The sequence below is a fragment of the Patella vulgata genome, chromosome 9, assembly GCF_932274485.2.
Source record: "Patella vulgata chromosome 9, xgPatVulg1.2, whole genome shotgun sequence".
Taxonomy (NCBI): Eukaryota; Metazoa; Mollusca; class Gastropoda; family Patellidae; genus Patella; species Patella vulgata.
In genome coordinates this window covers 37,686,173-37,711,337 of record NC_065887.2, presented here as the reverse complement: position 1 = coordinate 37,711,337, position 25,165 = coordinate 37,686,173, and the positions used below count along the sequence as shown (strand labels likewise).

Sequence of the window (25,165 nt, the reverse complement as noted above, 5' to 3'; positions counted from 1 at the left end):
CTCAGACTAGCAATTATTTGCCCATTGACTTCAATTTTAAATGGCTGTAACATCACAGGCTGTAGCTTTTTGCTCAACATTCCGTTGGTTCCAATCTTTATAGGCACAATGGGGACAACATTTGGCAATCTCCTCATCATAATTTTGTAGGGGGTTGAGGATTTAGATTTTTTGCTACGCGGATTTGAAGTTGACTGGGGTGAAAATCTCATTTCCGACACAATGATTGCTCTGCAGAAAGACACTTTACACCCCCTATCCCTCCGCTGTAATATCATCAGTATTACCCAAAACTGCTATGAAATTGCACATTTGATCCCTTTTCTCCAATTCTAGACCAAAAAGTCAACCAAAAAATGCAGGAAGAGGGGAGAAAAAAATTAAGGGAAAAATTGTCTATTTATAACTCGCACTAATTACTAGTCTTAGTCCTTACCCGCATTCCTGATTATAGATTTTACAGTATGCCAAAAGTATTTGAGTCACAAGTTTTAACTATTTCAATTGTTTTTTTTAAAAGTAGTGGACGAATGTGTAGTGGGGAAGGTAAAGGAGGAGGGGTGGGGGTGTTCGGGTTAAACAATAAAAGTAACTAGTTAATTAGTAGGTCAAATGCCCTTTCACATTGACTGTAATAGCTAGGACTGGGGTAGGGCGGGGAAGTCCAAAAAACAACGACCCAATCCAAACCGGTTTCTATAGTCTCGAAAAACCGTTGCATTTATTTTTATTTTTTTATGAAATGATATCCATAGAACGAGAGAGAGAGGGAGGGAGAGAGAGAGATAGAGGGGGGGGGGTCGAGAGACGAAGGAGTGATGAGGTGAAATGAAATGGAGTTTAACGGTCTACTGTTCTGCTCCGACTGGGCCAATGAAGACGGGCATACGCCATACAGTGTTCTATGGGGGTCATTTTGTCCTGACAGCGGAGCTATGGCCCACTCTTATATTGTAATCGAACTGCCACGGGTTATTTTACATGCAAGCCAATGTGTACAAATGACCTCGGTTTCCCGTCCTATCCGAACGACTATACTTTGTCCTTTGCCATACCCGCTGTCCTGCACTGCTGACACGAGAGAGAGAGAGAGAGATAGAGAGAGAAAGAGAGAGAGAGAGAGAGAGAGAGACCTAAAATCAAGACAAACTAGGTCACGTCGGGACTAACATATGGTTCAATTTTATATCATAATTCGCTTGCGCGTAGCGGGGTGGGGGTTGACCCGTAGAAAACCAATGAGGTAAGCCGACCCTACTCCCTGCCAGCTAGTTGTTAGATTTAGGTATGAAATATTTTTATTCTGGAACATATCTCAAAAACCTTTCAAGGCATTTGGTATAAAATTTTATGAAACATTGTTTTTATCGATTTATCTAGAACTGGGCATCAAACTATTCAGTCTTTTGATACTTTCACTGTGTAATTCTAAAGAAAAAATAACCTAACGGTGGTTGTAGTTTGTAACTGAACTAAATTCATGTCCACCATAACAAGGTAGTATTTTGGTTACTTATTACCAATAACCCGGAGAATGCCTATCATCCAAACTTGGTCACGGGCGCAAGGGCAAGGGCAGGGGGGGGGGGGGGGTGGCTAATGATCGGATCTTCTTGTTGTAATCAGCCCAACCAGATCTGTTTGATCCGGAAGTCACGATGGTGTCTTAAATCCATACTGCAAACCACAATTATGTGTGTGTGAAATAGCTTTATTTAACGCCCGTTTCCACTGAGGTGATATCGCATACTATTACATGTTATATGTAGTGGTCCAATTGTTTTATTAGATAGATAATGATGACAGCTACTCGGATCATAAATATATTAGGCGCTACAGTTGAAGCTATACCTTTAACTGAAGAATGCGCTAATGATGTCATCGATACCACTATAAAATATGGGGCCGCCGTCCCCAAGAATTGTCGATTTGTTTGTTTTTTTTAAGTTGACAGTCTTACAAACTAAACTCATTTTTTATTCCACTGTTATTAAATTTAATAAAATATGCCGACTTCAATTAAATCTTTCGAAACAAAAAATTAATTGTATATAGAGCTTGTTCAATTAATAATCTAAATAACCAATCAAATCGATCCAATTCAATACTTTATTTTGACGGAAATCAAGGCGGCTTAGCACCTTTAAAGTACACAGAATAAAATGGAGTTGAGTATCCTACTGTTCTGAACTCATCCGGCTAGCCAAGACGGACATTCGCCACGCAGTGTCCCATAAGGGTAGTTAAGGTGCTACCGTCTCCTTATTTCGAATTTCAACTCCCAAGGATAATTAGTGAGCATTACTGAAGAACCTTGGCTATTTTAATAGCAAACGACAAATGATACGTTAAACAAAACTTAGTTCCTTTAAGTAATCATAAACTGAACAGTTGGTATTTAATTCAACGTCTTTAAATATCATTGTGCCAATTTAATTGGGTTGGTGCCTGAGAAAAAACCCCAAATACAACACATTTATTCCTTTATAGACAGGTGATAGGGGAACATTATATGACCCATCATTGTGGAAGAGTAATAGGTTGTTGTCTTTCATCTTTAGTAGGAACATAAAAAAAAATCATTCAATCTCAATGCTTTTCTGTGACATTTGAAATTATCGGAAAATGCTGTTTTTTTGTTCATCAATGGGTAATTGAGTTTTACAGGAAAGTCAAGATTTAATGGAAGGGATCCAGATTTCAGGAACGTTATCAGTAAAATGATTTAAAGCAACCATTGAAATTTATCGTATTAATCTTCTTTTCTGAAACTAAATGTATTCACATAGTGACTTAATAATCGGGACAATGTTTTAAACAATAGTTATTTAAATAAGATTAATATTTAAAGATACATACATTATCAAAGATAAGGATTCAAAAATAAGCCAAAGGCTTATATCAATTCGTCTCCTATTAAAGATACATTAGTTTTAACTAATGTATCTTTAATAGGAGACGAATATGCCCATTGTAAGTTTTTTTCATGGGCTTCAAATGTTAAGGACCTTTATTTACATAACAAGTCCAAATCCACTCTGTAGACCCTCGGATGGGATGGATACAGCTTGGATTTAAACAGTCGTCCATTTAATATTTAAATTATTAAATGGCTGACCGAGCTAACATTTACCCTTAATCACTGACGTCACACCGGAGACTGCAGATGAAAGGACTGGCGATCTAGGGTACCTTAGAATGGAGTATGTTACTTGATAATCGAGAATATGTGGGCCTATTTCTAATCCAAACTTCCAATAGTGATAACTTCGTTCAGAATATAGTAATTTGACTGAAATTTTCAATATTTTTTTTTTATCATCTACAATGTATGTTATATCAAGAATCTCCAATTCTTTATTAGACTGATTGAAACGTCATTGGACCTATAAATTTACACTTAAAAAATATAATTTCTTTAAGATATTCAAAGCCCAAATATTCCGGGATCCGTGATTTAAAGGATGCGAAATTTACGTTTGGAAATCAATCGTCCTATTTAGCAAAGTTCTGCACAAATCGTGGAAATTTCTCTGTAAATTTTGGACTCGATGATAGCGGGCATGACGGATAACTAAATGACGAAGTACGACCACGTCTACAAAAGCCCAACATGCCAAAATAAAAGTTAATGCACAACAAACAGATCGTAATAACCATTCGTATTCGTAACAGTCATTTTGCATGAAGGTCTTTTATCTCTCAGTTGTTTTAATAACAGTCTTTATAGTAAGATAGGAGGGTTTGATGACCGAAACGTTAGCACGTGCGCGCTGTATCATACGGGCTTCGATTCCCCGGTTGTACGTGACAAGGAGTAGGGTCGCCTGTCCAACCTCGTGGCTTTTGTCCGGGTCCTCCGGTTTCCTCCCACTGTTAAATACCCCTACGCGCAAGCGAATTATTGAAATAAAATTGAACCATGTGTTAGTCCCGAAATGACCAAGGTTGTGTCGAGTGGACGTTAAACCCATCTCTCTCTCTCTCCCTCCCTCTCCCCCTCTCTCTCTCTCTCTCACAGTAAGATAATGTATACTTTTGACTTTTGGAATTTATGAAATGAAATGGGGTATAACGTCCTACTGTTCGACACCGACTGGACTTATGAAGACGGGCATACGCCGTACAGTGTGCTATGAGGGATATTTTGCCAGGACATCGGTACTATGTCCTACTCTTACATCGAATTCCAACTATCAAAGGTTCTTTTACGTGCACGCTGATGTGAACATGGGGCCTCTGGTTTTCATCTCCATCCAAACGACTGGATACTGTCCTTGTCAAGGCCTCCGTCCTTCACCATTGACAAGGGAAACCACGCGGAAAATCCTGAGGAACTTTCTCGGCCAACACTGGGAGCGAACCTTGGGCCTCCTGATTAACGACCCAGCGTCTGACTGGGCCACTGCGGCTCCCTTGACATTTATGAGAACGATATGACTTGTTGTGCCATTAACACTTAGAAAACGGTTTTGATATAAAATACTTTTATCATGTGTAACGTCACTCATTCACTTTATCTTAATTTAGTTTTTAAAAATATTACGTTTCAATTTATAGAAAGTAAAGAAAAAGTGAAGATAAGTTTATTTCTGTTTCATTAAAGAAAGTCGTGTCTTAATATAGCTTTTAGAAATATTACGTTTTAATCTATAGAAAGTAAAAAAGTGAAGAGGTGCTGATAATTTTTCTTTAACGAAATTAGTGTCAGTTTCTAGCTGATTGATGAAACGGGTCTGTTTAATGTGAAAGTGAATTGTAACGCACGTTTTCCCACTATTTTCATCACCGCAATTAACAAATTATTATTTTTTATTTGTGATTTTACAGATCTCTTCAGATTCAAATTAATATTATATAAACATCGCACATTGTATTTAAAACCATATCAGATATTTTTCAATTCGTATTCTTTCGTTTTATGCTATATGCTATATTTTGCCGGACACCATTTTAATCGTGTACTGTGATCAAGGCATAATAAAACCATAAAGACGAGCACATTTTGGGGATTGAGTTCCTTACAAGATATTGAAAATTAATAACCAAACAGGTTGTTAAAATTAACCCAAACATTGTAATATTTTATGTATTGTCTGTGTGTATTTTATGTCTGTATTTTATGTTTTCACCTCGCGTATTTGATGTATTGTTGGTGTGTGTTTATGTGTGTATTTTATGTATTGTCTGTGTGTATTTTATATAGTCTCATTGTCTGTTTTGTGTGTGTATTTTGTATATTCTCTGTGTGTATTTATAAAATTATTCTCTGTGTATTTATAAATTTATTTACTGTGTGTATTTTATGTTTTATCTGTGCGTATTTTCTTCTTCATCTGTGTGTATTTTCTGTCTATTTTATTTTATGTATATTTTTTGTATATTATGTATTCCTTGTATATATTGTATGTATTCTCTGTTGTATTGTATATATTCTCTGGGTGTACTTTGTGTATTTTCTGTCTAAATTATTTTCTGTATATTGTTTGTATTTTATGTATTCTCTGTTTGTATTTGTTGTCTATATTTTATGTATTCTCTGTTGTATTGTATATATTCTATGGGTGTATTTTGTGTATTTTCTGTCTAATTTATTTTATGTATATTGTTTGTATTTTATGTATTCTCTGTTTGTATTTGTTGTCTATATTTTATGTATTCTCTGTTGTATTGTATGTATTGTATGTGTTCTCTGTGTGCATGTTATGTATTCTATGTCTATATTTTATGTTTTCTCTGCGTGTATTTTATGTATTCTGGGTGTGTAATTAACATGGGGATATTAATAATGGTCTAGGACCATATATTCAAAACGCCAGCTGTTTGGAAAGTGGATATTGGCTCTGTTATGCACTTGACTTCAGTTGTCTGATAAATAGATCAGAGGACGGAGACTCTGTGTTATTAGACCAGGTGCGTTTTCATAGTGAAAACAAAACACAATGACAAAATGAAAAACGACTGAAAAACATCGAATTTAAATGTTTGTATACAGAATGTATATTACAAGAGTAAATATACCAGCCAAGAAAAAAAAGGAAATAATGATAACTGCAGGAATTACACAAAGGAAAGGAATTTCTTAAAATAACTCAAGTTTCTTCACGTATATATTTTTTGTCTTCACTGGTCCAAATGAAGTATAGCTATAAGACAAGCGATAAATTATATGATAATATTTACGAGCGTTTATTTACGAACGTTTGGAAGATTCTTGTGTTTCGTGTAAAGATGTGTTAATAGATCTCCATGATTTATGATGATATAGAAGACAGTCGTCATTGTCTATCGGATTTGACGTCTAATGGGTTAATTATATTAGAATGTATATTAACCACTTAGGTTCTAGAATTAGCCGGCTTCCCCGTGATTATACCTCGTTAGTAGTAATATATCTATTAGCCTAATGACTTTTTGCTCTACGAGTACTCGATGTTAGCAGTCTATTTAAACTAATTCCACGAATATCACAATCTATAGTTAATAAACAAAAATTACCGGCATCGTAGAGAAAATGCTGATAGACAGAAATACATTTTTTACACGATGTGACATAGGCTTTCATATTGTCTTTATTTGAAAGAAGGGTTCGGTTTGGAATCAGATCGTAGTTCACTTCTTCATTGACTTCAAATATGTTTTGGCCAATATTTTTTCTCCGTTAATTCTAATCGTTTAATCCACAAAGATTCAAATATGTCGCAATTATCTAATAAATATTATTTTTAAATAAACGCGCCATAATACTATTCATGCCAAAACATACCTAAAATAAAATATCTCTAGTAACAAAATATCGGTTTAAAAGGGAAAAAAAGAAATGAAGATTATAATAAACTTGTACCAAAAGTCACTGTAATGGTCACTGTCTTCAGTAAAAATAAAATTGTATATTTTCTTTTTATCTTAAACATACATTATGCAAGAGCTAAATCTGCCTATTGCAGGTCTTTCTTTAGGCCTGAAATGTTATATAAACTATTAATTAGAAATTTAACAACAAAACACATACTTATGGAAAACAGCTACTAGTGTATTTAAGGCGACGTTTCGTAGAGTATTCTCTCAACGTTATCAAGCTTGATAACGTTGAGAGAATACTCTACGAAACGTCGCATTAAATACACTAGTAGCTGTTTTCCATAAGTATGTGTTTTGTTGTTACTCTATCCAGTTACTAAATGCCATTTAAAGAACAAATTAGAAATATATTAACAAAACAAGACCATAATCGACCCTCGATGGCATCAGATACTCAAGATTTTAACTAGATTAAAACACTTCGCCATTTAAAAATTTAATTTAAAAATGGGAAAGCGAGGCTAAATCCCGATTATACCAGAGCCCTGGTTACCAATGATAACTTGGCTGAGATGAAATTTTCAATATTTTTTTTTTTTATCATCTATTTTTGAATTATTATAGCAAGAATGACCAACTCTTTATTAAACTCTTAACTAATGTATCTTTAATAAAGGACTATTTTTTTTAATGTATAAAACCATAAAAACGAGCAGACACAAGACAAATCGGAAATAATTTATGAATCCAATCCGAAAGATAATCTACTCTTGATTGATATTTTTGTTTTTTTTTAAATTAATTTTTTAATAATGAGTTTGGGTACCTTTTAGCATGGATAAGGCCGTGAAATGGTTAGATATTTGTCCGAAAAATATACAATCGGGATCAGCGAAAATGTACAATATATTAAAATTGTATAAAAACTGACAGGTACATTATAATATTGATTTATGTGCTGTTATGATAGCTGCATCATGTATTATATAATTTGGAATATACTATTTAAAAATGCACCATTTTAACGCTTGTGTGAAATTTTTTACAATCGCTAAAAGTAAAATATACCCTACATGTAAAACCTCTAAAAAAATCACCTCTAATCTGATTAGAAAGTCGTACACCAAAAGATTCTACCCCGAACTTCTGGGTGGTGAATGTTTCTAGAATTTTAATTCACCACAATTTGCCCACACTAAGCCAATTTCACGATATTGTAGGTTGTGGGGGATTCAAAATACCCCGAATGACGACCAGTTGCTTTAAGGAAAGATTGACCTTTGAACCGGAAACGGAGATGAAATCCCATGGAGACTTCTCGGCCAATCTCAACTTAGTGAGTCAACGCCATATTCAATGAACGACCATGGCCGCCATGATAGGTTAGGTGTGTTGAATGATTTTATGAAACATTCATATTTTGTAGGATGCATGTTGTGTGTCAATCAACATACGAAGAAAACATAAGCTTTCTTTGTTGATATAATTATCTTTTAATTATCTCTAAATGAAACAGCACCTTAACATCATATCGTTTATTTACTCGTTAAATTTGCCACTCCATAAAATACATGTTTGATTTATGTACGTTAACAGGTTTCGTGACCTATAATTACACAACTCATATTTTTTTTTATAAACTTATTTAAAATATGATTTATTTTAAAAGATAACCTGCTTCTTCTATTACAGGCCATTATACCACCGGCTGAATATGGGTTACAATATACTCTTTTTGCACTGTTAAAATTTAAGTGCTGTATTTAGCACAGAGATGAAAACATCGTCGTTCTCAATGCCGAAATTCGAAAAATCAGTTGTGTGATATGCTATTGAAAAGCAACCCAATATTTTTTGTATATTTATGCCGATGTTGCGGTTTGACTAGCTATCCTCTTCTACTCCATAAATTACCTTTTCTTAAGTTTCAATACAGGAGAATTCAGCCTTGACATTTTGTTGATGTAACATGAAATATACGATACAGTACCCAGTTGACCTAATACCACTCCAAATCAAGATTTATAGTAATGTAACAATAAACAGTTTGTTGCTGAAAACTTGAAGCAAAATGATACGTACGTAACTAGAACCGTTTTACTCGGTGTTCCGTGTAACAACGGATGCAATAGGGCCTACCATTACGACAAAGGTTGATCTCAAAACAGTCATCTATGCGAGCTACCGCCGATGTAACCCCCTGGAGTAATTGAACGGGGCGGGGGAGGGGGCAACATGTAGTAATCTATATTATATTTCAATGGTTACATTTATGTTCTTCATGACAAGACCGTGTTGCTTTAGCAAAGGTTAGCCCCACCCCTTCTATATCTAATATATGCGGGTCCTGGGACAGGCTACCGGACTCTGGAATCCGACCTTTACAATTAAACGGTTGCGCCCGTAGAGCTAACAATGAAAGTGCGCCTAATCATTGGTACATCCCGATTTGACGTCTGGCAGAAAAGTAGGTGGTAACGCCGCTGCCGGGCATTCCAGCATATCCATAGAAATAAAAACTACTATTTCATTCTATCGTATATGAATGAAACCCAAGGTCAGCTGGCGTTTAGTCGATTATAGATAATAATAATAATAAAAAATTGTTAATAAAAATATTTATTCCAGAATACGAACAACAAATGTACAAGACCTTTAATTATTATACAGTTATTTACACTAAAACACAAATTTAATAAATTCACATAACTGACTCGAATCCTATCTAAATGATTTGTATTTGACATTCTTAGACAATTTTGGACTGATTTTCATTTCAGTTGTTCAACTTAAAGATGCATTATGTAAGATTTCGAGAAAGAGTCGACAGTTCTCGCTATAATAGTTAAAAACTAGATATTTAAAAGAGAATATCTTACATATTTCAGTCAATTACTTTATTTTAAGTGACGTTAGGGCTGCTTCAAGAAAAGCGGAGTCTCGATTGTCATTGCTACCGTTGTTGCGATAGTAAACAAAGTCTGGATTATCCATTTTTTAATCAAATCATTAACCGCCAATCCTGTTAAAATATGTCGAAAATCTACGTCATCCGATGACACCGAGAGTTCATTATGGTAAGTTTATTAGTGTCGAAATAATAATTTATATAACATTTAAGGCCTAAAGAAAGACCTGCAATTTATCTCTTACATAATGCATCTTTAATCTAGTTTGCCAGAGAATCAAAATCCCTAAAATAACCATCAGCGGCTTTAAGACAAACCATTGACAAGTAGTGGTCATGGGCATAGGATTCGCACTATACTACGTTATGTTTTTCATGTTAAAATCAGAAATGAAATATTACATACGCTATGTTTTTGGGGCGATTTTGTTTTTTGGTATTTATGTTTCATTGTTTTAAAACCGATAAAAATAGTCTTCACAAAGTCAACGTTTTACGAAATACGTTTCATATCACGAACGTATTTGGGGTTATTTTGAATATTTTATGATTCAAAATGAATTACATTTCATATCACGAACGTATTTGGGGTTATTTTGAATATGCTATGAATCAAAATGAATTACATTTGGGGGTTTTTGTTGGAGAGTTATAATGCCTCTTTAATACTGATATACGTTTAAAAAATAAATACTGTTGTTATGTACACCTCAGTGTATGCTAACGTTACTTTTGCAAACCAGATATCAAATGCATATCGTAATACTCTAATATTGTGACAACTATTATAAAGATATTTAATGCGTAGATTAATCTTATATATCCCCATTGTTCGTAAACGCGGTTTTAAATATGTCATTAAAAGATATTTTTTTTACAAACATTCACAAAATTTATACATGTAGCCCTATCTTCGTTTATTTACACTCCAAGTCCAACTTCGTGTACCTGAACATAAAGGACGTGCCTCTCTCAATAATATCTCATTTTTCTTTTTATCCTATTATATTGACGCGATAAAATATAGCAAAATCTAAAATAATCCAAGTAACACCATTTTGTGGCGTATTGTCGTATTTTTGACACCCCTGCTAACTGTTATTATTTTTACATGCGAAAAATTATTATTTAAATCTCAAAAACCAAGCTGAAAAGAAAATTACAATTTTTTCCGATTATTTTTCGGTTTATCGTCGTCATTAATACAATTTTAAATAATATTTTCTCCTTGGAATCACAGTGTCACCTTGAATGAGACTTTAGTCCTAATTGATTGTTTGATGATTATATTTATATATTTTAATCGTAGCATATGCATTATTTTTTGCTTCACTTATACGCGATATTTTAACTGTTCTATTTTGCTTTACCTATACGCGATATTTTAACTATTCTATTTTGCTTCGCCTATACCCGATAATTTAACTGTTTTATTTTGCTTCACCCATACGCGATAAATTGACTGTATTATTTTGCTTCACCTATACGCGATATTTTAACTGTTCTATTTTGCTTCCCTTGTTTTATTTTGCCCCACCTATACGCGATAATTTAACTATATTATTTGGCTTTACTAAAAATCCCTTCATGGAATTAATGCAGTGTAAAGGGGATTGAGCTCAATAGTTAATTAAAATATTGCGACTCCCCGTATCAGATATATATTTTTAAATGACTATTGATGCGATTGGATTTAACACACTGTACGTTTGTTTGTGATTTCTGCGTATCGTGTCTTGTCCGTAGACTTTCTGCTCACGATTTTCAAAAGCTTATTTTCTCCAAAACAATTTATCACCGTAATATGGCAGTCGGTAGAAGAAATTCCAGTGGAAAAGATCTGCGGAACAAAACCATAAGCAAAAAGTCGGAAGAAAGACGAAAGTCAAAAGTTGAGAGTAGAAAGTAGAAATTCTGTAGATGAAAGTGGAATTCGGACGGTTTCAAATTGAAAATATGGATGTGTTACCAGATCAAATGCATAAAGTCACAGATAAGAATTTCTTTTTAATTTTCTACTTTTTACTACATATCGCGTTTTGAACCCGATATTTCTCTATAATATCTTGCTCGTATTAATTAAATACAGTACCATTTTATATTTATATTTCTGTCTCTTTGTCTTGAGACATGTGTCTCACTATTGTGTTTTAACAAGGCAACATTCAATAGCTAATAATATGATGCGTAAACAATTTACCAACAACTTACACTAAATGTACATCTAGTGAAATTATGACCAGTCTGCTTAAAGGAAACACTTTAATGCAGGATTATTATTTTTGCCCCATATCCCCCCAACGCCACCACCACGTGACACCCAGTGTGATGCGCATATTTTAATAGTTAATAATAATACATATATCTCTAGTATCACAGTTTAATCACAACACACTTTAACATATTACAACTCCACTTATATGACGTAATATTGTGCTGGAGAACACGTATTGTGGTTTCATAGCTACGCTGCGTTCTTAAGATCTGAACACGAGCACTACTTGAGTATCGTCTCTTTCCAGTCTAAAATTTATCTGATGAATACCAGTGCACTCAACACCATCTGGTCAGCATCAGTGATACCAACACCAGAACAGGACCAGTTTACACCAATGTCAGATCAGCATCAGTACACACCAGCATCAGGTCAGTAACAGTACACCCCAGTATCAGGTGAGCATCAGTGTACACCAGCATCAAATCAGCAACATTGTACACTAGCATCAGATCAGCATCAGTGTACGCCGATACCAGATCAGCACCAATGTACACCAACACCAAATCAGCATCAGCATACACCAATACCAGTTCATCATCAGTGTACACCAATACCAAATCAGCATCTAGGTACATCAATATCAGTTCATAATGTGTGCACACATTAATAGAATTTCATGTGCGCCAACACCAGTTTAGCATTCATGCACACACACACACACCCACATGCCAGTACACAATAACCTCCGAACAGAGTTAGTGTATGTGCACACTAACATCAAATATGAATCAGTGCACACAGATATCAGATCAACATTGGGTCACAACAACTTCCGTGCACACATATTTCAGATCAACATCAAAATCAGATCGGTAACCGTTAATACCAGATCAGCAGCTGGAATATCCCACCATCAGTATATAACAGCATCTGATCTACATTAATGAACGTCAACATCCGATCAACATCAAAATCAGACCAGTATATAAAGACCAATATCAGTTCAATATGAGATGAAATCAGCATCAAATGATACATCAGTATCAGATGAACACGAGATGATCACCAACATCAGAAGATGTATCGTATGTTCGAGATGTAGTTTAGTTTCCAAGCTCACCCCTTATCGTAGCTTCAGTGGATTGACTGACTGATGTTGTTTGATCGCCTTATGCACATCCACATTTCATAACTTTCATGTTTTTTAAATCTGTATATAGAATGTTATGGTTGTGGTCAAAATATAAAAGTGAAATGGGTTGAAGCTTTGTTGGTGTGCAGCATGGGCCGTCAGATGTTGGAGATGCATATTGCCGTAAATATGCATGAGCATGTTCATCTTGATAGGTTGATTGACACTCTCCAGAACAGTAATCTGCTTTATATCTCATAGGTGCTATTACCCAATCCCAACCAAAATCCACGAAGTCAACTTCCAGGGGATATCGACAACATCGTTGCTCATTCGTGTTATCTGTACATACTAAAGCAATACTCCTCTTTGGCCTGCGCTTCTTTAGTTCTACTGTCTCAAATTCTAGAATCGGTTCCTGAAATAACAATTATATGCCGATTATTTTAAGCGATCTACTTGCAATTTGATTAAAATAGAGATCTATATTTCGTTTCGTTTTTTTATACTTTCGTATGGCCTACACTACATGAATATTTGGCCGGTTGTACAGGGAGGTCGCGTCAAGGGTCGTACGAGCGACTTTTGACCCTATGACTTCAGACCTTGATTAATCAATCAGCGTTGACGTTTCTAGTGGTTCACCCAAAGTTCCGTGCGTCGCACGCCAAGAACTCGCCGTAACAGACCGTTTCATTGGCTAATCCCTTACTTCAACCAGAACGCCGGTAATATAACAACTCTTCGAGATCCTAGTGTAGTAAAGACAAATAAAACGAAATTTTGAACAATAAAAAACGAAACGAAATAGGATCTGTGTTTTAATCAGATTGATCTACATGATAATGTATTTCACAAAAAATGTTGAAACAATACGGACTTTTTCAGCTACACATGTTTAATCCTCCAAATCATTTGGAACATCTTTTGTCTGGTCTGCCAATAGCACCTCAAACCTAGTACAAAACCGATGTTTACGGGAATTGCGCCTAGGGAAAAGTAAATACTTACATAACCGTGGTTCTCGGAGTCTTCTATGGACGGCGTAACGACCAGATTTCGTCCATCATGATCGAAGGCCGTCAACACCAAGCCATAATTCATCTCTGGATAATTAATCCATTTATGAACAAGATGTCTGATATCAACTCTGTGCCAGTTATTCCCCTTTTTATAGCTTGGTATGTGCTTTTTGTAATGTATCCGCACGGTGTTGTTGTGACCACACTTCATACTAGGTGGACAGATCTTGTGTACTCGCATCTCTATAGCTGTGCTCTGTGGAACTGTCTGCTTCACATAAAACCAAAGAATCGCCATCCGAATTCGCACATTTTGGACTTCATCCGGCATTTTGAAATAACATCCATGTTTGTTTGGTATACCAAGCTCATCTGGCACTGGAAAGACAACAATAGGATATGTACATTTTATGCTTCTTGTACAAGGTGACGATATATTTGTTTCAAAGACATATATGGGAGTAAAGTATTTAACTTGACTCTAATTTCATTTCTCCATGCTAACATACCCATCCAATACATCGAGAAAAGCGTTTGTAAATATACATTTTTATGTTGATTTTTCTTACGCTTCGAAGGAGAATTTCAATGATTTGGGTGTTTTTTTACAAATACATCAAGAACTGTCTTGCATTCACAAGATTAAAACTAGAAATAGTAAATAGCTGTCCTGTAAAACTGTAATAGATTTTGGCCGGTTTGTGATAAAAAAAAAGTTGAATTTGGTTATACATGTAACTGTTATTATTATTGCAAATTTGAAAACAAAAAAACAACAAATCAGGCAACAAATGTAACCTGTTGGAACCAGATCAGACAATCCTGGTCATTATGCAATATTGCTGCAACTGTGAGTAGTCGGCGATTAGAACATTAAAAAATAGGAAACAAAGGTAATGGAGCGTGAACAAGGCCCATTGCATTATCTATTAGGTGAATTGAAATGCATTTTCAACTCACAAATTAGTAATACTTGTGAAAAGAACGCGGACATGTCCACGGTTCAGCGGTCATTGAAACAAGAATATTTAGCACTCAAACTAAAAGCTTCGTTCAAAGAATTGTATGCTCCTCATCAGGAAGTGGTTGATAAAAATATAAAAATGTGTGTGTGTTCTATGATAAGAGATCTATTTCACGAACTAATGTTTCTGTATTTATTCAAGTACATGTGTTAGTGCAGTTCAACTCTGGAATTGACAATTAAGCCCTATCTAGTGTTAAATGTTAACTGTCATCAACTGTCATTGCTAGAAACCACTATCGAACTAAGCTATTTGATACCATTTTACCACTTTAGTATACATTACATTATTAAATCAATGTTCTATAACCATGTGTTATGTAATAATAACTACAGAAGGGATCATTCTCAATTCGAGTAAGGTACCGACTTGACAGCAGACCAGAGTAGCGTATGGAATGGACATTTCGGGACTAATTTTATTATTTTATTTCAATAATTCGCTTGCGCGTAGGGGTCTTTAGCAGTGGTAGGAAACCGGAGGACCCGGAGAAAACCCACGAGATTGGACAGGCGATCCTACTCCTTGTCACCACGCCAGTTGACTCAGTCACACACCTTATGATACAGATACAACGCGCGCACGCGCTATCCCCCCCCCCCCCCGGGAATGGAGGGGAGTTTAACGCCTAGTCAAGACAATACTTCGGTTATTCTGAGTTCAGAGCACGACTGTTTATTTTCTGCAGCCACGATTGTAATTCTAGAAAGAGAAATGTGGCCTGGTAGGGTCTTCTGGGATCCCACCTGAAACAACTTTCCTACTCTATTTTGGTAAGTCCATGAAGTTGTTTGACAGATTATGTGCTTTTCGGGTTATGTGTACTGCGATTGAGTCTCGCAGTGTTAGTTGTGTTCCGTGTTTGTTATCCCAGTCGGTGCAGAACAGTAGGACGTCAAACCCCGTTTCATTTCATTTCTGTGGTGTGTTTATCGCGATAGGTAGAGTAGATGCGTATTATTTTCGAAAGATGTGATGCTATCTTGTCATGGAAACGCCAGTTACTTTAGTCCGCGCACTATTACATTACTTTGCATTGTATCTATGGACTTTGGATTGATTGGCCTTTAGAATTGAAGGTACTATATTTTATTTTTATTGGCAGGGGAGCACCGGGTGACTCAGGGAGAATGGCGCTAGCTCATTAATACGGCGAAAAAAATTCCTCGGGATTTTCGATCATGGTTTCCCCCTTGTCAGTGACACGTGTCTTGTCTTTTTGGATTGGACGGAAATCAGAGATCCCGAGAACCATCAAAGAAGGGTAGACATTTTCCGGTTGGTTCAGAAAAGTAGGACGTTTAACTCAATTTTATTTCGCGATTGTCAACAAGGGCCTTTTGGGTCGTTGGCCTGATGTGCTAATTAGGCGAGGTGCGGGTCATATGTTAGTGTGTTACAACTAGTCTTAAAACCAGACTGTACAGTTGATTGATAGATATAGTTTGTTTATTATTGTCAGTACACAGATAACATACATCATATTTCTAAATAGTTTTTCATTTCACCAGCTGTGAAATATTAATGTACACAGTTTTTCTAGCTATGGAAAGTGTGTTATTGTCCAGCGCGCCCCACTGATTATTGGAGTCAAGGTGACTCAATAAAGATGGCGCTGGCTGACTAACCAGGACATCTTGGGCCCGGTTCCTAGAAAGTACTTAAAGTAAGCACAAAGTCATGCTTTACGTTTTCTCACGTAAGAAATTTTATAAAATACCGTCTCTAGAAATTTATCAAGACCGCTCTTACGTAAGCACAAGTCAAGTATGAGTCTAAGCACATTGTGACTGGTAAACTGAGACTATGGTGCTCTCTAACGTCATAAAAACAATTTTGGTGTGCGAATTACGTCATAAATTGGTCGGCTGCTTCCCCGCAAATGGTCGATTTAGATGCATTTGACATGGCCCGTATACACATATAAAATGTGCCACAAGCTAAAAAAAAACCGCAAGCACATGCAAACAGACTGAATAATTGTGAGAGCGCCGGATCTTAAAGTAGCCCGTTTGTTTGTGTTGTTTACTAATTGGTAAATAAATACAATGGTTTCAGGGTAGAAGCATTCTTCTCGAGGATAATTATGTTTCTAAAAGATTTTCTCTGTCTTTCAATTGTCTCTTTGGTATCAAAAGATGTAGGAAATGCCGTCGAATAACTCTACGGTCAGCCATTTTGTTTGAAGCAGAAACAGGCTTAAGGTGGGTAAGCAAGCCGTATACCTTGCTAGGGTCTTGTGCTTGGATTTACAATGTTTAAGAACGAAGTTGTGCTTAAGTGTTTTCTTGGAACACATAATAACGTGCTTGTGCTTACACTGAAGTCTACTTAAAATCTAAGCATAAGAACGTTCTTAAGAATTTTCTCGGAACACAAAATAAGATAAGTTTACTTAAATGCAAAGTCTACGTAAAATCTAAGCACAAGAAAGTGCTTAAGAATTTTCTATGAATCGGGCCCTGGGTTCAATACGGGTATTGGCGAGACAGTTAGTCGAGTTTTTCCAGCCTGTTTTCACATTGTTAATGGTGCAGTAGGGAGGATCTGGCAATAAAATAAAAAAAAAACGTCTAGTCGTTCAGATAGCGCGAAAGGTCCCCTGTTAGTTTTAAATCGAAATAAGAGTAGGAAAGACGACCCTCATAGCATGCTGCATAGCGTATGCCCGTGCTCAATGATCCGATTGTGCAGAACTTTAGGACGTGGAACCCCATTTCATTTCATTAATTAGCCCTCGATATTAACATTTTTTAAATTTTTAAGAAAAAAACCCCGGATATCTGGATAAAAAATATTTCCTAGTTAGTGTAATTGAGTACATAAATTAGTACGCGCACGCGTAAGATGGGTAAGCGGCGCCAATTCTGTCCGAACCAGTAATGTAATCTTCGTCGAAAGTGTTATCGACCCCATATCGCGTTGTTGGTAAACATTAGGATGTGACGTCACAAGTAGAACTATACTGGACGTGACCTTAAAGGATAGTACGTCATACCGCTGTGAAAAGAAATAGGGTGTGAAAGAAGAAATTGAAAAGACCGTAGATGCTTAGGTTGATTTGCGGCATCAACACTTTTAACAACATCGGCGTGTTTCATAGGCTTTAAACCTCTCGTTAAGCAAATGGTTAAAGTACCGTTAAACAACTAAAAGTACTTGAATATAGACAATACAATTACTTATTGTTATTGATACACACATTACTCGTTTTAATAATGGGACACAAGCACATAAAGTTTTTGCAATGATTATCAAGAGTTATTTCCCACTGAAAGAACGTGACATTCGATTACTCTATCATTTGCATAAACAAATTGAACGTTAATAAAGTTATTTCCCGGTGACATTAATGGGAGTAGAAAAAACCCCACAGCTGATTGCTTTCCGATTTCTAAAATCTTCCTGCAAAGATCATTAATCTATTATTGAATGGACTTAATGGTTAAGTTAAATAAACAGATTAAAAGCGAAAACAATATCCTCCCACACACGTGTAATAGGGTGCATAAATCGCTTCTATTTTCGGTTTAATTATTTTTTTTAAAGAATAGTTTATTCAAACTGATTGAATGTCACCCCAAAAAATATATAGTATTTATCGAATTGTAATGACTACCAAAAACGCTAGATCTCGATTAATCTGTGGCTTTTTACTTCGCTTACAATAAAATCAATTTTCCTGCACGTAAATTGTACTCGTAATTTACTTTTTGCATTCCCCTCGCTATTTAACCGAGATAGGAATGTGTAATATTCCCTATATAGGCGGTGTGGAGTCATTAGTAATTCATCATCATAAATTACCCAGAACAATAATAATGACGTAATTCATTGTCATTACTTAATGTGCTTAACGTAATGGATTTGGTAGATGCGTTTAAAATGGATATTAATATCAGTATTAAAAGAATGATGTTGTGCATATTCATAAAAATAATTATATTCAACCGCTTGTTTACATGCTACTGAAAAGTCGTAAACAAACTGAGAAATATTATTTTACATCAATTTCCCACTTATTTTGGTGATAGAACATTTTTAGAGCATCTTTTCTATGGAACAAACTCCCCTACTACTTTCGTGCACAAGAAGCTTATAAATCACAACTACAGTAGTTTCATTAACTTATTTGTCTGTAAATCGTTAATACCTATTTCCTAATATTTCATAGTGTTTTAGATCATTCGCATAGAAAATAATACATTTGAGGCGAAATTTGGAAAAATACAAACGATTAAATTCAGATTTAAAGGAGGTGAAAATCTGTGTTATTGTTTAAAACTATACGAGCGTACTGTGAAACAGGAACCGAGTATCACGTGAACGCAGCCGTCTTGGAATCATGACGTCATTGCAAAAATCTAAGTCCATCAATCGATGCGCAATTGTCCAAGAAACAATGTCGATCGTATTTGAATTGACGGAGCCTATGGGCCTTTTTGAAGAACAGCGTCAAAAATAACAAGATGGTTAGCGCCTGGGACCTAGTTCCAGGTAAAAAAATGTTATGATCCGTTTATTTTTCACTAAGAAAGACAGTAAATTAAGATTTTCGCATTTCAAAAGATAAGCGTGAAATGTATAATTTTAACGTGAAATGGATGACTTAAAATACAATAACTTAGAAATGATAAATGTTAGGTTTTAAGACCTGTTGGCCATTTAAATATCTATGTGCGTCAATTTATGTTTAACATGCTTGGGGTTCGGGATTTTTGTACAAGATATTTTTTGTTGTTTATTTTATAAAGATAAGGACCCCTTTCCCCACAAAAAACTATATTTCAGATTACTTGATCGACCCTATTTTTGTTGCTCATTTCTCTGGTCGTATAAATCGAATTCCGCATCGTTTTCTGTAGACAAATGCCAACATTGAAATTTCGATATTTGAACAGTCCTATTCGATATTATATTCGAGAACCTTACTCAGTAATTAAAGTAGCTAAATCGCTTATATTTGGGACCTAGAAAATGACACAAATGGTAATCAAATCAGTTATGTTCGCGAAATACGCCAGAAGTCTCACTGGAATGGCAATCTCTAGCATCTGGTTATACCAGTCTACATCGATAGCATGCTCTCCAGATAAGAATATGACGTCACCGTTAAATGACTTGGGGAATATATCTAGCCTCGTTCTTCGAGTCCCTTTTTACAAATGGCGCTGAAACGCATTATGGTACACGATTCGTGTACCACAGGTAAAGTGCTTATTTTGTCTTAAATATTGGATATCAGAAGTCCATCTTTTCCCGGTAAGATCACAACATCATTGTTGATTTAAATTGACAAATAATTCGTGTTTTCAATGTCGAAGACTTTGGATGATATTGAGTTAGAGACTTAGCCTCTTTAAGCTAGAAATGCCAGGAAATAGATAATAACACTTAACCGTATTTAAAATGACATTGTATAGGCTATGCCTATAGAAGTTTTGATGTAGGTTATTAACAGATTAATTTATTAGTTCAGATAGTTCTATCCAATCTTACTCCACAGAGCTATAAATATACAATTGGTGAAGAATAGAAGGATGCTAAACCCAATTTTAGAATTTCAGACTGTTCTGAGCAGCAATTACGATGAATGGCCGACGACCTTTGATTGACTGAAATGAAATAGGGTTTAGCGTCCTACTTTTCTTCGCCGAATGGTCTTATTAACACGGGCGTATACAGCGTTTTATGAGGAAAAATTTGCCCGGACAGCGGTGCTATTCTTATATCGACAAGGTGGTGTTCACCTCTATTTTTAGTCCCATCCGAACGACTAGACCCTGCATCGCTGAAGGGGAAACAACGCCGAAAAATCCATGGAAACTGGGCAAACACCGGGGTCGAACCCCGGACCTCCTGGTTAGTGAGCCAGTGCCTTATCCACTGAGCCACAGTGCCACCCTCGATTGATTGAAATACAAACTGTACGTCAATGCCCCGAAACAGACACGTTTCTCCAAATTATTTAGCTTTTAATCAAACCGAAAATATTGAAACCAGTAAATCACTGGAAAAAAACGCCTTTGATCAAAATCTGATATATTTTGGCAAAAACGAAAGAACCGGGATGCTTACTGTCCAATCTGGCACACGGAATGGAGAGTAACGAACTTCAGAAATCTAAAAATACATCTTACTACAAACAGCTCGATATAATCAATACTGACCTGTTAATGCTTCCAGTTTTTATAATAAAGCCATCAAGTTGACAATTATTCACGGTGCTCTAGTTCACAGTAATAACATTAACCGGCAAAAAACTGATGATACGGTAAAACTAGTTTATGCCTTCTTGAGGGTTTTGGACGAATTTAGAAAGTCCAATTCCTATTCCTCAACTTTGTTTAAATAGCCCAATTTGTTTTTGACTAACCGTTAGCTAGGACTGTGCTTATTTTATAACATAGTCACTATTTTGCGTTGTATATTTATTCTTTATAGAACACCTAATACCTCTTCAGAGTGTGGAGGGGGGGGGGGGTCAAGCTGTCAGGGGACTGGGTTTTAATCCTGGTGTAGGTCGAGAAGAACTTTCGAGATTTTTCAAGCCCCAGTTCTCACTTGCGAAGTGTAGTGCCCGTTGGGCTGAGAAGTAAAGTGTGCCTAGTCATTCCGATGGGCCAAAAACCCCATTTCATTTCATTCCATTCCATTTGCGGGTTCCGTGCGGGTTTGACTTATTGTATATGTAGGGATTACTGGGAATCATTGCTGCTATAAGGATCAGTGTTACTATTAGTATCAATGTTACTATTAGGTGGGATCAATGCTATTAGGTGGGGTCAATGCTACTATCAGGATCATTGCTACTGTCCAAGCCAACCAAAAGTATCAGAAATCGTTTACTTTTACAAAATTAAACCGAGTGTGTCTAAATGTTAGTGACATTTTTGTCCCAGTAGAAATAAATTAAAATTTTATCTTCAAAATTCTGAACAAAAGACACCAATATATAAAATAAAACTGCCGGTTAAAACGTTGTTACTATTAATGATAAGAATGACACCAATTTAAGTAAACGAACAACAATGTGTTATTAATGATAAGAAGGTAACAACAATGTGTTATTAATGATAAGAAGGTAATGAAATGAAATTAAATTAGGGTTTAACGTCCAACTGTTCTGCTCCTAAACTGGGCTAATGAAGACGGGCATACGCCATACAGTGTGCTATGAGGGAAATTTTGCTAGGGCAGCGGCGCCACGGCCTACTCTTATATCGAATTCTTACTACCAAGCGATCTTTTACGTGCTTACGTGCACGCCAATATGTACACGGGACCTCGGTTTTTCGTCCCATCCCAACGACTAGACAGCTGTCCTTGGTAACAACAATGATATTACTAATGATAAGAAGGTAACAACAATGATACTATTAATGATAAGCTAACAACGATGATATTATTAATGATAAGGTAACAACAATGATATTATTAATGATAACAAGGACAAGATAATGATATTATTAATAAGAAGAAGGAAAGAGAAATTATATCATGATAAGAAGGAAACAGGTCCCTTTATTCAAATAAATCCTCAAAAGTTTTAGTATTGAAGAATAATGAAAAGTTGTCAAACCTATTTAAATTTTAAAAATATGGCACATAACTTTCAATTTAGACTAAGATAGAAAGTTGTCCTAAAACAGGACCCCGTGACACTCCATCGGTGAACGGTCGGTTGAGAAAGAAATAATAATACACCTGCCTATCAAGATAAGGCAATAAATGTATATTTTAATTCCTGCACTTGTTTCGTCGTAAAAATAGTAAAATACTGTTTGAGTCAATAGTGGTACATGTTCTATCGAAATAGTATTACCATCGCTTGATCAAATCAATTAAAAAGAAGTTCGCCTTGTCAGCCTGATCATTACATCTTAATGCTGGTCATGCTTGATACTGTCAGATGCTTTTTGTTATTTCAGAAGATAATAACATTTTACTTTGTACTGACAGGAGTTTTATTTTATTTAAAGAAATATTAAGACTAGGTATTTAGGGCCATACTTAACTTTTAAAGGTCAATCAAACAAACCGTAAACTAAAAATAGTAATTTGTTTAGTCTTCTTTGAAGCTTATAACATTTCGTCCCATCTGATCGACTATCTGTTGTCCCTTGCCAGGCATTCCGTCCTGCATCACTGACATTCTCGGCCAACACTGGGATCAAACATGGTACCTCCAGATTAGCGAGCCAGTGCCTTGCTCACTGATCAACCGCGGCTAGGACTGGGCTAATGAAGGCGGGCATACGCCATACAGTGAAGAAAATTGTGCCTGCTTAAGTGTCCTTTTTCGTGCGGGTGTGGGGTGGGGGTGGGGTGGGGAATGGCTGAATGGTTAGCGTGCGCGCGCTGTATCATAAAGTCTGTCATTGAGTCGTCTGGCGTGGTTTCGAATCCCCGGTTGTACGTGACAAGGAGTAGTGGGTTTTCTCCGGGTCCTCCGGTTTCCCCCCACTACTAAAGACCCCTATGCGCAAGCGAATTATTGAAATAAAATTAAACCATATGTTAGTCCCGAAATGACCTAGTTGTGTCGAGTGGACGTTAAACCCCATTTCTCTCCTTTTTCGTGCATGCCAATGTGTTTTTCGTCCAATCCAAACGACTAGACACTGTACCCTACCAGGCCTGTCAGCCCTCACAAGTTAGCCACCTCGGCTCCCCTAGGTATACAAACGAGATGAAAAGACAACTCGAGCAGCGATAAGATCCCATTTGATGCAAGCACCACGGAAAAAAAATAATGGAGATGGATATATATGCCCAAAACAACGGGGGGCGAGAGAGAGAGAGAGATAGAGAGAGAGAGAGAGAGAGAGATGGGGTTTAACGTCCACAAACTAGGTTATTTCGGGACTAACATATGGTTTAATTTATTTCAATAATTCGCTTGCGCGTAGGGGTCTTTAGCAGTGGGAGGAAACCGGGGGACCCGGAGAAAACCCACGAGGTTGGACCAAAACAACGGTATATTGTTTCTGTTATAAATATATTGTGTTTATATGAAAACAAATTAAAATTGCGATTTTGTGCACGGTAGTTTCCGTAAAACATCGGTAGAATGAATTTTTCATAAAATTAAATAAAACAAATTCACTTACCAGGTTTTCCCACGGTATAGACTCGATCAACCCGCCCGTAAAAATCATGATCGTCGTCGTATTCTTCGTAATCATGCGTTCTATACGGAGAATCTCCCTGCATATCCTCAGTAAACCTCGCTAATAAACTGGAAATGGATGGAATTTTAGGGAGAACTTTAGCGGTCATATTAGGTAAAGTTTTAAAATGGAGTTTGGTTAAAATCTGCTGCTTTATTAATTCCATTCTCATCCGTTTGTCCCTTTGTCTTGTGACACATTGTGAACAGTTTCTTTGGGTTGTGTTGCTGAAAGTTTGATTTGCGGAAAACGTTTCGTTATATTGTAAAGCATCGTCCATAATGGTTTCAGTATCGTCAATCACTTTATTATCAACGTAATCCTCTAAATTCTTTTCCGTGTCATCCGTAACAGTCACTAAATTTGATAAATCTGTTAAATCTTTGTAATAAGTCCGGTTATGGTTTGGTGAAATATGGCTACACAATAGGTTCGAGACGGACAGCAGAAAGATGACCCCTTTCAGTGAGAATCCAGGAATATTCACCACAACCATGGTTGCCCGAATTCTCCCGATAGCCTCTATAATAACGTGAATAAAATGAAATCAGCTGTAAATTCGAGGGTCTTTATACCAAGTCGAGTAAAGCCAGCATATCAATTACAAAAGACGCACGCGCCAGTAACACGGAGATTGACAGACCTGGTGAATAGAAGCTACTGAAATCAGCTGATTGCCATTTGTCAACAAGCCCCTCCCCCTTTCATGTGAACATGGGAAGAGAGTAGATTATAATAAAGCTATATATTATATACACCAGTTCATCATACGTCCATTAATCACATCAACCTAACACATTAAATGCGCATTTTCCAGCAGCACACGCGATTATGTTCATGCCACGTCTCTGACGTCAAACTGTTGGATAGAAGCTCGGTGTAAAAA

General features: G+C 36.1%; 1 protein-coding gene across 1 annotated transcript; it reads right to left on the bottom strand.

Annotated features, from left to right (window-relative positions):
• Window positions 1-9,402: 9,402 nt before the first annotated feature.
• On the bottom strand, window positions 9,403-24,961 carry LOC126807885 (growth/differentiation factor 8). The gene is made up of 3 exons (XM_050532754.2): window positions 24,220-24,961; window positions 14,071-14,459; window positions 9,403-13,477 (listed from the first exon to the last, which is right to left on the bottom strand). The coding sequence occupies exons 1-3, from the start codon at window positions 24,773-24,775 to the stop codon at window positions 13,097-13,099; spliced, it is 1,326 nt and encodes a 441-aa protein (XP_050388711.1). The 5' UTR covers window positions 24,776-24,961; the 3' UTR covers window positions 9,403-13,096.
• Between the last annotated feature and the right edge of the window lie 204 nt (window positions 24,962-25,165).

Bases quoted from the DNA above. Each gene is read 5' to 3' on its own strand.
- LOC126807885 (XM_050532754.2), bottom strand. From the start codon at position 24,775: ATGGTTGTGGTGAATATTCCTGGATTCTCACTGAAAGGGGTCATCTTT. The intron at 14,460-24,219 runs GTAAGTGAATTT...TTGTCTTTCCAG, and splicing joins CTATACCGTGGGAAAACCTG to TGCCAGATGAGCTTGGTATA. The intron at 13,478-14,070 runs GTAAGTATTTAC...TTGTTATTTCAG, and splicing joins ACTCCGAGAACCACGGTTAT to GAACCGATTCTAGAATTTGA.